The sequence below is a fragment of the Phytophthora sojae genome (assembly GCF_000149755.1).
Source record: "Phytophthora sojae unplaced genomic scaffold PHYSOscaffold_11, whole genome shotgun sequence".
Lineage (NCBI taxonomy): Eukaryota > Oomycota > Peronosporomycetes > Peronosporales > Peronosporaceae > Phytophthora > Phytophthora sojae.
In genome coordinates this window covers 561,902-575,394 of record NW_009258125.1, presented here as the reverse complement: position 1 = coordinate 575,394, position 13,493 = coordinate 561,902, and the positions used below count along the sequence as shown (strand labels likewise).

The 13,493-nt window shown below is 53.1% G+C and overlaps 2 protein-coding genes across 2 annotated transcripts; one reads left to right on the top strand and one right to left on the bottom strand.

Annotated features, from left to right (window-relative positions):
- Positions 1–3,240: 3,240 nt before the first annotated feature.
- On the bottom strand, positions 3,241–5,448 carry PHYSODRAFT_339856 (hypothetical protein; the record flags this gene model as incomplete). Its single annotated transcript, XM_009537856.1, has 2 exons — positions 3,241–5,237; positions 5,286–5,448. The coding sequence occupies 2 exons, from the start codon at positions 5,446–5,448 to the stop codon at positions 3,241–3,243; spliced, it is 2,160 nt and encodes a 719-aa protein (XP_009536151.1).
- Positions 5,449–12,560: 7,112 nt separating this feature from the next.
- On the top strand, positions 12,561–12,842 carry PHYSODRAFT_288780 (hypothetical protein; the record flags this gene model as incomplete). The annotated part of the gene is made up of 1 exon (XM_009537855.1): positions 12,561–12,842. The coding sequence occupies one exon, from the start codon at positions 12,561–12,563 to the stop codon at positions 12,840–12,842; it is 282 nt and encodes a 93-aa protein (XP_009536150.1).
- Positions 12,843–13,493: the final 651 nt, after the last annotated feature.

Here is a 13,493-nt window from a genome sequence, read left to right as displayed (position 1 = left end):
CGGGTAACCAAGTTCCGCTCAAGGACAAGGCGGGTAACGTAGTTCTGCACGAGATCGAGAAGATCGGTGGTGCCGTCAAGGCCGCGCCACGAGACGAAGACACCCGAGGGTCACGTCGTAAGCCGGGCCTAGTCGTGTGGCCGACGACGCTAGTCGCCAGCGACTCCGAGCCTCCAGCCAAGGCTCCAGCCGCCGAAGAGTGTTATCACATCTTCGACGGCGTGACCGGTCGTCGGGTCAAGACAGGAGCTGTCGAGCTTACAGCTCTGCCCGAGGTTTCAGAGTTGCTGAACCTTGAGGAGCTCGCCATGGAGGACTTCTTGGCCGAGCTAAAGGCCGGGGAGATCGCAGAGTTGGTTCTCCTCCGACCGGAGTCCACGTCGGCCGAGTTGAACTCGTCCTCGGGCATGGACCAGGCAGTCCTAGAGGAGTTCCAGAGACAGCGCGCGTCGCGCATGGGCTCTGAGATTCTTAAGAACCCCCGGGACCCGGTGTACCCCTTGGTGAAGGAGTTTGAGGACGTGGTGTCCAAGGATCCACCGTCCAATCTCCCTCCGGACAGGGGAATCAGGCACGAGATCGATCTCTTGCCGGGCACGAAGTACTGTGTCATGAGGCAATGGCCTCTTCCCCGGGAGCAGTGTGAAGTCATTGATGCCTTCTTTGCCGCCAAGGCGAAGGCAGGCATGGTGCGGGAGTCGAAGTCCCCGCACTCGACGCCTACCTTCTGTGTTCGCAAACCGAACGGAAAGTGGTGTCTGGTTCATGCTTATAACAAGCTGAACAGCGCGACGGTGCCTGCGCAGACACCGATCCCGCGCAAGGACGTGTTGCTCAACAACATGGTCGGCTGCACGCTGTATAGCGCGCTGGACCTGGTGGACGGTTACTACCAGATCCTGATGCGCGAGAGCGACATCCCACTTACGGCTGTGAGCACGCCGAGCGGTATGCTCTGGGAGTGGCTGGTCATGCCTCAGGGGCTTTCTAACGCCCCGGCAACGTTCAATCGCTTGGTCACACAACTGTTCCAACCTTTGCGTGCGTTCACACAGACGTACTTTGACGACATCTTCGTCCACAGCCGTGCCGAGGCAGGCCAGACGGCCATGGAGGTGCATCTCCAGCACCTTCGACGTGTGTTCGAAGTCATGCGGGCGAACAAGCTGTACGCCAACATCGACAAGTGTGTGTTCGCAGCTGAGGAGATCAAGGTCCTGGGCTGCTTCGTCAGCAGCGCCGGGGTCCGGGCGGACCCGGAGAAGGTGAAAACCATCGCGGCTTGGCCGCCACCTCGGTCGCAGAAGGACCTACGACAGTGGTTGGGCCTCGCCAACTACCTGCACAAGTATAGTGCAGGCTACGCCGAGCTGGCACGGCCCTTGTCGGATCTCCTGAAGAAGGATGTCGACTGGCGCTGGGAGCGTCACCATCAAGATGCTTTTAACGACATCAAAGCGAGCTTACAGCGCGCGCCAGTCCTGGCATTGCCGGACGAGACGAAGCCTTTCAGCGTAGTCTGTGATGCGTCTGACTACGCAATTGGCTGTGCGCTATTGCAGGCCGACGATGAAGGCCGCGAACGGGTCATCTCGTTCCAGTCCAGGCAGCTCAAGGCATCCCAACGGAACTATCCAGTCCACGACAAGGAGCTACTTGCCATGAAGTACGCTCTTGTCAAGTTCCGAGTCCACCTCCTGGGCTCGACGCCCTTTGTCGTTTATACAGACCACGCGTCCTTGCGGACTGCCGTCAACACGCCGCATCTCTCACAGCGGATGGCGCGTTGGCTGTCATTCTTCACGGAATACAACTTCCGTGTCGAGGACAAGCCGGGCAAGTTGAACGTGCTTGCCGACGCGCTGTCGCGCCCACCCGACTACGAGCTTGCTCATATTAGTCGGGTCACGACGGATCTGTATGAACGCATCAGGCTGGGGTACCGAGACGATGCCAGTCTCGGACCTCTTGTGCGGTTCTTGACCGCTGGCTCGGAAGCCAATGCCGAGTGGCTCACGCCCCGACAACGTGCAAGGCTGCACCGCTATGAGTGGGCTGACGGTTTGCTCCACTATAGGGTCGAGCCCGAGGATCCTCCCCGTATTGTCGTGCCCAACGACGAGGATCTCAAGTACGACATCCTGATGGAGGCGCACGACGCTCCATCCAGTGGCCATCTCGGCCGTGAGGAGACGTACGCGTCTGTCTCGCAGATGTTTTGGTGGCGTCACATGTACAAGTGGGTCGCCACCTACGTCCGTACGTGCGAGACGTACCAGCGCGTGAAGCCTGCCGGTCACGCCTCGACACCATTGCAGAGCCTGCCGGTCCCAGCGGACTGCTGGAAGTCGATGAGTCTCGACTTTGTCTTCGGACTTCCGGCCGATGACCGTGGCAACACTGGTGTTGTTGCCTTCGTGTGCCGTCTGAGCAAGATGGTCCACTTTGCTCCAGTTCGTGACATCGTCACTGGCGACAAGGTCGCTCGCCTGTTCATGGACTGTGTCTTCCGACACCACGGTCTGCCCGAGACCATTGTCTCTGATCGAGACCCGCGGTTCACCGCTACGTTCTGGCAGACGCTGTTTCGCCTTCTCGGCACACGACTGTCGATGTCGACGGCGGACCACCCGCAGACGGATGGCCAGACGGAGCGCGTCAATCGCGTGCTCGAAGACACGCTCCGCAGTATCTGCGCGGAGATGCCCCGCTCTTGGGCTGATCGCTTGCCCATGGTTGAGTTCGCACTCAACAATGCGGTACATGCATCGACGGGCTTTACGCCCTTTAACCTGAACGGGTTGCGCCACCCTCAGGTGCCGCTCACATTACGAGGCAGTACCGGGGCTTCGGTCCTAAGTAGGGGAGAGGCTCGGAAAACCTTTTCCTCCCAAGTCTCGGACGTGAGTCCAGCCGCCTTGCGGAAGCAACTGTCCTCGTTTGCCGAAGACAGGCTGAACATAATCAGCAGGGTGCGAGACACCATGGCGCAAGCCCAAGATAAACAGAAGGAGTACTCTGACCGAAATGGAAGAGGAAACATGAACGTGTTTAAGGTTGGGGATTTAGTTCTCCTAGATATTAGAAACCTACCGCTAAACACTGTTAGCTCGGTCGAGAGCAACAAGCTGAAGCACCGCTTCATTGGACCCTTCACGGTCCTCAGCCGGCATGGCGCGGCGTACACCATAGACTTGCCCAAGTCGATGACGACTCACCCGACGTTTTACGTGGGTCGTCTTAAGAGGTACCATGACCCTCTGGCTCTGGCTGCCCCGCAGGAAGCGGTGGGTGGCCCGGTGGAGAAGAGCGCAGCTCCTCGAAGCGCGGCGTCGGGTCGCGGTAAGGCGCCTGATACGCGCGCTGGTCGTAAGACGGCGCGGCGTACATCGGAGCAGCATACGCATACGCAGGGGCCCCGAACGAGCCCTGGCCAAACTGGGCCTGATACGAGTGGGGCTGCTGCTGCTCCGGATACGGCGCGTGGCCATGAAGCTCGGCCCGAAGGCCAGCGAGGTGGTTTCGCAGCGAGTCGTAAGACGACAGGTCGGCTCGACGATCCACACGGCCATGGAGACTGCGAGTTTCTTGATAGAGCGAGGCAACATCCTCACGGAGCCGCTCCACGGCACCAGGCTGACCAGCACGAGCGGCAGCCTCGCCACCAAGGCCGACGCCAAGCGCGATCTCGAGGACGTACACACGGTCCTGGAGAAGACGAATCTCCTCTTGCTGCAGGGCCACCACCTGACTCGGGGCCCCAGCATACGGCTGCGTCGCCTTAGGCTCGTAGCCATGGCCGTGCGAGGCCACCGCCGGCCCTCCTTGATCGTAATGGGCAGATCCACTACCACGTGGAACGAGTCGTCCGGGAGCGGCTCCATGGCAAGCGCCAGCTGCTCGTGAAGTGGAGGGGTTACCCTGAGTCGGATAACTCGTGGGAGCCCGTTGAGCAGCTCCAGGCAGACTGCCCGAAGGCTGTTGCGATGTGGGACGAGAAGCAGCGGCAGCTTCGTAAGTAGTCCTTGGCTTCTTGGCCGGTACCCGGGGTACGGTAGCAGACGTAGTCGCACCACGCCCACGCTCTTCACGAGCTTTGGCTCTCGCCTCTTGCTTCAGCTCGTCCATCTTCGAGTGGAGCTTGCGCTTGCTCACGAGTTGAGCGAACTCGATGCGGAGCTCGCGCACGTCCAGAATGGCGGACAGAGTGCGATCCTCACGGAGTTCTTTGAACTCTTGGTCGGAATACCCTTTGCGCTGGACGTAGCGCCAGAAGAGGTTTTCCACCTCGCTCCAGATCATGTTGTCATTCGGCTTGACCCAGTGGAAACCCCACACAGGATGGAGTCCACCCTTGTCCTCCGCCTTCTTGCGAAGCGTGGTGAACTCCTTCAGTGTGAGCTTGTGTTGTGCTAGTAGCACACACCGGGCGACTTCAACGTCGCCAAGAAAGAGTGGCTCTTTCTCAACAAGGGCACGCTCATAGGAACCCCTCGAGGTGTACCCGCCGATAAGGCCACGAGGAGCCGAGAGCTTCTCCAACAGCGCTGGCGCACCAGTGCCAGGCTCGGGCGGGAAGTAGTCCCGCGGGTACGTGGCATCCCCGCCTGAAGAAGACTCGATGGCAGTCGTGGCAGTCGGCTGTCTGGCATACGCACCCGAGCTAGCCGCGTGGTATTGCTGCTGTTGCTCGTCGAGGTTGTTGGAGAGCTCCTTGGGCTCGTGGACGGCACCCTCCTCGTCCTCAGACTCCGAGTCGATGAACAGCTTGGAGCTGGAGCCGCGAGGCGACCTGGAAGCTGAACGCTTCGCCTTGGCCTCGGCGGCCTTCGCAGCGACAGTCGCTTTCGACGCTTGGGCACGCTCACGACCTTGTGCCAGCGTCAGATGCTTGGATGCCAGCACCTCCTTGGGCTTGGAGCCCGCGTCGCTCGGCGACTTCTCGGCCACGACCCCAGCGTCGGCCATAGCGACTTCGTCGTGCGACTGCATGATGTCGCCTGAGCCGGACTCGGCGTCCTCCGCCTCCTTCTCTGACGAGGCCTTTGCGTCGGCCGAGGCGTTGGTCATGTCGCCTGCCGCCAGCTCCGTGCCTTCGGCAGCGTGCGTGCTGCCCTCCGAGACGTTCTCGCCGTCGGGTGAACTCTCACCGGTGTACTGGACCATCGTGCAGTCAAAGACGGCGGCTTCCCAGTCGCGAGCCGGGCTTTTATGGCCCCGAGGACTCTCCTCCTTGCCTTGCGCGGCGTCAGGAGACTTGCTCCGAGCCCCTGCCTAACGGCCACTCTCCAGCGTGCTGCTACGAGAGCGCACTACCTCCTCGGCCGCCTTCGTGGCCTCCATCAGCGCGGACGGCTCGTCCTTGGCCTTGACCGCCCTGGTCTTTGGCCCTACGGCCCGCGGTTTCGGAGGTACTTTCGCACTGCGCGCACTGCGCTTTGGAGGCATGCTTCCGGTCGACGTGGAGACCCTGCGGCTTGCTCGGCGATACGCCAGTTGCTCTGTGAGGCCCGGGAGCCGAGGCGCCAGAGCTCGCGCCGTTGTCGATGGATTTCGACTTTGCGAGTGAAATGTGAGTCGCCGGCGTAACCTCGCTCTGATCGGTCGATAAGATCGAATCTAAGTGGGGGAGGATGTAACGGGGTTACATGGAACAGTGACCCTGTCACTATTCCGGGATGGCTACATCGGTCACTCCCCTGGATAGTGACCCAAGTGGCCTCAGAGCCAACAGATACATTTTGTATGACACAAACTATAGGGAACTTAGGATTTGTATGCAGGCCAAATCTGTACCAACCTATAAATACATTCAGTCTTAGATCTATCGCTTTTCAAGTCAAGTCGTCCCCTTCAGACCAGGGACACGTGAACGGCTGTTCACTTGGAGTTTGTATACTCCTGCTTCCTATGTTAAGGAGTTCTGTGTGCCCTGTCACAAACGTGTTCGGAATCACAGACAGTGCGTCAATTTTACAGAAGCATAAACCGAACGTTATGTTTCTCACAACGACAGCTGTAGTGTGTAACCTTTGCTGGTAACAGATAAAGGTTACGCTCAAGGGTTACTCTTTATAAAGTCATAATTTCGAAACAATGACTATTAGATTAACGAAGTTTTTTTTTAAACAAAAATATTTTATAGTCAAGCGCATTAGATAAAAGCTAACCAAACAACACACGCCGAACATACCTAAGGTTCCGTACGTATATTTAGGTATAATATCCACCGTATAAGTGTGGCAGGGTGGCAGCTAGACCCATAGATTTAGTTTTACATCACAAATAGGGTTTAGAGCGCTTGTAAATGAATATATAGCGGCGGGAGGGGGGTATGTACACTCCTGGCCAAATTAATCCGGCCACCCCTTAAAATTCCCACAACTCGATCAATTTGGCTTATTATGCTGTGCGGTTTTGACATAAGTACCAGAACACGGTGCAAAATGCGTGACATGTGTTAACGTCCGCGTTTTTGCATTCTAACGAGTGGCTCAGATACAAAAAACTGTTTTTGCAGGGTGGTCCCAACTTCCGGCCACCCCATCCCAATACAATATCCTATACTAATTGAATGCTTTTACAGAGTGAAGGCCATACTAATGACTTAAGATTTGTATCGGCAGGGTTTGTGCACCCCAGAAAGCCTTCTTCCCGTAGTGCTACAGGGCAATGGATGACTGCAGCGGCAGCTAGTTGGGTTGATAATGTCGTACGCGAAGTCAGAACGAGTATTGAGGCTTCAGTGGGAGTAGACAAGAAAAAAATCGACTCGTCGCCTTACGATCAAATCTTCCCATACAAGTCAAATTGACGTTACGAAGACGCTACTATACTTTTCGTTGGCATCTAGATCTCCCTCAAACTAACGCGAGCGCCAGCGAAATTTTCTAGGGCTGTAGTTTACACGTAAGCTTGGCCGGCCAATGCCTTCGTACTTCTCTAGGACACGATTTACTCCGCCTAGGGGCCGTATAAACCCGGCTGATACAAATCTCAAGTCATTAGTATGACCTTCACTCTGTAAAAGCATTCAATTAGTATAGGATATTGTATTGGGATGGGGTGGCCGGAAGTTGGGACCACCCTGCAAAAACAGTTTTTTGTATCTGAGCCACTCGTTAGAATGCAAAAACGCGGACGTTAACACATGTCACGCATTTTGCACCGGGACCATCCCTCCAGCCTTCTTACGCCCTTTCGCATACCGGTAGCAGTATCCGGTCCGGCGCTGACGAAGCTAGCTATATGTACACCATAAGTCACTTCATAACATGATGATATCATATATGCGGCACGGAATGCATGTACCAATGTTCCACGCCACCACTCAACGCTCAGCGCGTCCAAATACGTCGTGAGTCTGTCACCACTTGAGTAAGCCTAACAGCAATGCTCTGCCAGCGCCGGAGATGTAGCAGTAGTCTTCCTCATGTACCCCGCGGCGGAAGACAGATGCTGGAAGTGGCGAGGAAGTTGATATTGCATGTACAGAGGCTCTGCAAAAAAACCACCAACAGTTAGTTACCAACAGTATTTGTGTGGTGCTCTAGAGCAAACACACCGGCATCACACGGCTACACTATTACCTACAGTGGTACATGTCCCCCCTATAGCTCTCGCGTCGCGCCGACGGCTCCCCTTTTCACCCACGGACTCATAGTTGATAACCCCGCCAGAAATCGTATCTGCGTATATGTACACCACAACACACACCATAACATGTTGTATATCGTACATGTGGCAGAGTAATGTACCTACCAATGTTCAGCCCGGACACCCAAGCTTTCAGCGAGCTGTTAGCCTTCTTGCGTCTCGTATGTGTGATCACCGAGTGGCTCATGTCCAGCGCAGAGGTAAGAGCAGGAAAATCATGCTGACCGGGCGACGGGCACTAGCGCTGCGATGCCTCGAGTCTGTCGCTCTATCAGCTCGGCTTCACCTACAACGTTTCTCAGTCAGTCGCCTGCCAGACATACGCGGCGCTTACGGCAAGCCCCCCCCTGTCGTCACGCACCTGTTGTTATCTTTCCAGACGCACTTGGAATGCTTGCCTTTTCGCTGCGAGCCTCGCGATGTCGACGTTTGCTATCAGTTTCTTTTTCTCGACAGAACGGAGGGGGGCGTTTTGCCGCCACTGATTTGCAGTCTGGTCGCAAATCTCAGCAATCAATCAGCGCCTCCCGCTGGGGCTGGCTTTGTAATTTTTGATCGTTTTCTGCAAATATTTTCACCTACACCTTTGCACACCATGCATAATTTGGCGAGATGTACTTTTTCATAACATGTAGTCATATACAACGTATGAGTGCGAGGGGGGGGGGGTTAAACTCGGCGGTGGCGCAGCTCCCGACGAGTTGCTTGACCGCAATCATTGGCGACCGTTACGCAGTGTACGAGATCTGACGGGCATAAACTAAGACTAAAGGTGGTCATGTGCGGCGTATGTTTGTGGATTACCTATTGGTCGGGCCAAACGCTGTGGTTCTCATCCCGCGTGGGCATCTTTCTCCACGAGTTTTGCTGTCCCTGGCAACCTTATCACCAGGTGACACAGGGTGGAATGGCCCACATTTCGGAATTATACATTTGCTAATAATAGGTATGCTGTTTGGGCGTACCTCCTGGCCTCAAAATTTGTTTGAACCGCGTACGGTTGCGTTGTGGGGGAAGAGGAAGGGAAGGACATGCCTCTCCCTTTTACAGCATGCAAAACAAACAAGTATTCATCGAGTTGAGTGCTCATTTCCAAAGGTGCTCAAGTCCCATAGTTAGGAAGGCAAGCTAAGCCAGAACAGCTGGGCGACTACGAGTGCAAGTGTATGGCGGAACCGAGCCTGCGCGCGACCGCGCCGTTCTCCATCAATATTGTTAGTTGGTGCAATGTTAAAGGCCTTAACCCTAGCTAAGGACGTGAAGAGCCCAACGAGCCGATCGCGACGTTCAACTTGCGTTATCTTGCTCGCCTTGGCGGGTAGCTGTTCTGAATTTAGTATCGGAGTCAGATGGTAGTAATTTGTATGGCAATACATCCGGTAGCTGATTTTCATTTGGTTTCAGTATGACATTCCGTTTCGCGCCGATTTTGCCAAAAAGGCTGATTCTATTGAAAACGTTGGACAGAAGATGGATAACAGATGGATAGTCATTGGACGACAAGTCCAACCATTTCGAATATTGAGTTGAGTGTATTTGAGGTTGTTCCTGTTTGGCGACTCAATTGAGCCGAAAACGTTGGACCGTGTACACAATAATGTGTGGCAATTGTAGGTTCGCGGGCAGCATTGAAAAGCGGGATAAAGCAAGACGCTGAAGCTAGAGAAGCAAGCACTGGTGAACCATGGCACGACGTTACCCAAGGACCATCACGGCGCTGGGTTTCGTAAATGGACGCTTAGCGCCGTAGCTTCGTGCTGGGTGCCGTAACTTGGCGCATGTAAGGATCGCATCGTGCCGGTGGCTAAGCGCAGGAGCAGAAGGCCCGCCAATCCACATGTTTGGCTGGAAGGGTGCAGCCAATGCCTAGAAGACGCACTGTGAGCTGAGAAGAGCACGATCTTCACACAACACGAGCACGAGATTTTGCCGCTGTCGTAGTCAAAGAGCCAGCACAGCAAGACAGACCTTGAGTATCAAGATGAACGAGGATTCCGTCATTAGAAGAGCAACCAAGAGCAGAACCATGGTGTGTAAACTAATCCGAACGACTAACATGTATTGACTTGCATTAACGATCTATCTCTGGGTGCGCGCCATGGCGATGGGGTCTCCAGGGCCGAGCAACCGCCGCACGTCGAATTCCACGTGGCTGGATTTGGCCCCCTGGAATTGGTGGCTGTGAGGCAAAAGCTGTAATGACGGTAATAAAAAACGGGATAAATTATCTCTGGATAATACCTGCCGTCAGATCTGAATAATACCTGTTGTACAAAACCTGGTCGCGAAGCTTGCCAATCGAAGATGGCGCCTCACCGATCAACTCCTCAAGGCGTGGGTGAACCCGCAGCTCGTGGCGGGGCTTGGTCGAAGGAGCCGCCATCTTCGACCACGGGATCACAGTTGTGTCGGGAGCTGCCCAAATCGGACACGACCGTCCTGATGGCTCATGGCGACGCTGAACATGGCCCACATTTTAAACAGCGCATCAGGCGCAATCTTAACAACACTATGTTTTAAACGAACCACCACATTTTCAGTCAAGTAAAGTGTGTGCGAAAATGTAACTTTTGGTTCGTTTAAAACATTGTGCTTTCGACAGTTTTTGTTTGTTTAAAACATTGTGTTTTACCAATTTTCGACAGTTTTTTTGTGGCCAATAGGTACTTTGCTGTTAACGGGAGATTTGAATTCGACAAGGCGGCACGACCATTCGGATCCGCCGTGTATCGAAAGTCTGCACCCTTTCCGGCTTGATTGAAGAGCCAAACGCGTGAACGTTTCGACAAAATTCGCGCCACATTTTCTGCAACAGTTTAGCAGAACTGTGTGCCAAAAAGATGGCACGCACAGTTTAGCAGCGTTACTTAAGCGGGAAGTCATGAGCTTAACCCAATAGATTTTGTCCTAGGAAATAGGACCAAATCCGTGTTTGACTTGGCTTACATAAGCTATTTTGTCCTAGCGACCCCGCTCTAGGACAAAACTTGACTTGACATTTGTATAGACGAGATTATCCTTCTTAGGCCCTGGTCCAGGTACCGGAATGTGTTCTGGGCCCCCCAAATCCTTGAGTTTGATTGGCTGTTTGAAAACGGTACAGTGTACCATATTCTGATTCCGCGTTCTCAAAAACGTGTTTTTCAGAACGCCAGCCCGAGGCGTTCTGAAGTGGGGAATACGTTCTTGGAGCTCGTTGGTATAAAAACGCTTAGAAGAGGGCGGGGAATGGCTTTCTCGAAATGCGCCTCCGAAGGTGTCGAGGGCATCGGAAATAGCGTCGCCTACTTCCTTGCTAGCAGGAGCGATGCCTTGCATCTAGCAGTGCACAGGTTGTAGCGTAGGAGTAGAAGAATGCATCGATAGACAGAAGAAACCTTGTAGTACTATGTTGACTGAATCATCGCGAGTGTGGGCAAGATCCCATCCTTCAGTTCTACTCCATGATAAATATCTGGCATGCAAGGTGTCTTATGTCACTAGATATACCTCTATGAGATAGATACTGATGTCAATGGCTCATGCGTGTACCGTAGATGACAAAAAAAAAACCGCCAAAAGTCGGCATTTTCGCCGTTCTTTGCGAGTGTTTTTTTTGTCATCTACGGTACATGTAATGCAGCAGGCTAGCTCCTGTTAGAGCGCAGTAAGTCACAACGCGGCAGTGCAAGTGCAATGGTAGCGCAGCCCACGCGACCTCGTTGCCGAGTGTGCTACGAGTGCATGTCTTCCTACCACATACTTCGTACATAAATTCCATTTCCTACAGAATTTACTTGGGCCAGGTTCGGAACGCGTTCTCAAAACTTTTGAGGAGCCGAGCCACAAAACCATAACCCCAGCGTAGCACAAGAACGCGTTCCGCTACCTGGACCAGGGCCTTATCGCGGCATGACAAAGCGAATGTTGGGGGATCAGATGATATTCAGAAGTATACTCAGCTCAAGTTAAATGCCATTTTTATCGTGACAAATTGCGATTTTTAATAAGTTCACTTTTTAAACAGTCATTGCGCATTGATGGACAATGAAAGACACACGCTGTCACGGCAAACCAGTAGAGAAAGGACTGAAGTTTGTAATTATAGCTTTGGATACCCAAACGTACAAGGATTAACCTCTGAACGGAGGGCTAAACGTTTGATCCTTTTATTTGTCCTACCGTCCGCTCCGCTGGGGTTAAGCGAGAAACCGCTGAAGTTAACGTTTTACTTTATCAGGGGATACTTGAACGAGGTTTTTCTCTCGCGGCGCTCATGGAGACGTTACACGGAACAGATACTTTTTGTTTAGATTTTCCTTCTTCCAAGTCCAAGATATGTCCCAGCTTCTAAAGTTGCTCTAAGAACCTTTTAACCGACGGAAGTGATCGCTGTGGACACCGCCGTCATCGACTTGGTGCACGAAGTAGCCGTGTATTACTTACTGTACATACGCTTGTAGCACACAAAACAAAAACCTTGCCTAACAGTAAAAGTTAACTTGAGCGCATGGGTTTACACAAACGGAGTAGGATACAAACTTCGATAGTGAAATAAATCGAAGTTGAATTGTTGATCCGACTACAGAAATACACTTATCAGATCCCGCCATCGTAGCGTACACAAGTACAAGCAAATCGATTCCGAGGAAACAAGCTTTTTTCATTCAGGTTGTTTTTATCCTAATCTTAAAAGTTTAGGCGACATCCCATAATCATCTCGACTTCATCGTCATCTTACTTGGTACCGTCACCTGGGAATACAAAACGACCCCCCCCCCCCCCCCCCGTAACCAACTCAAGCGCCGTCCGCATCGCTTTTTCATTTCCAGTCCACGTTTTGCTGTATTTTCCCAACCGTACCTTCGCCTCCCCCAACATCACTCTCGCTTTAGTCCGCGATCTCCACTAAACTGCACGTAACCATGCGTCTGCAATTTGTTGTCCTGCTAGTCGCTTCCGTCGTAATCGCAACTACCGATGCGACTTCCGGTTCTTCATTCGCTACTATTCGAGACGATACTCCTGCTGAACGCTCTTTGAGAATCAGCGGCATCAGTGCTAGCGACGAAGAGAGAGGAGGCCCCGTTGCTCTCGAGAAGGTCAAGACCCAACTGCCGACATCGACCATCACCGAGAAGACACTCGCGCGCTGGGCTCAGAACGCGTTCTCAAAACTTTTGAGGAGCCGAGCCACAAAACCATAACCCCAGCGTAGCACAAGAACGCGTTCCGCTACCTGGACCAGGGCCTTATCGCGGCATGACAAAGCGAATGTTGGGGGATCAGATGATATTCAGAAGTATACTCAGCTCAAGTTAAATGCCATTTTTATCGTGACAAATTGCGATTTTTAATAAGTTCACTTTTTAAACAGTCATTGCGCATTGATGGACAATGAAAGACACACGCTGTCACGGCAAACCAGTAGAGAAAGGACTGAAGTTTGTAATTATAGCTTTGGATACCCAAACGTACAAGGATTAACCTCTGAACGGAGGGCTAAACGTTTGATCCTTTTATTTGTCCTACCGTCCGCTCCGCTGGGGTTAAGCGAGAAACCGCTGAAGTTAACGTTTTACTTTATCAGGGGATACTTGAACGAGGTTTTTCTCTCGCGGCGCTCATGGAGACGTTACACGGAACAGATACTTTTTGTTTAGATTTTCCTTCTTCCAAGTCCAAGATATGTCCCAGCTTCTAAAGTTGCTCTAAGAACCTTTTAACCGACGGAAGTGATCGCTGTGGACACCGCCGTCATCGACTTGGTGCACGAAGTAGCCGTGTATTACTTACTGTACATACGCTTGTAGCACACAAAACAAAAACCTTGCCTAACAGTAAAAGTTAACTTGAGC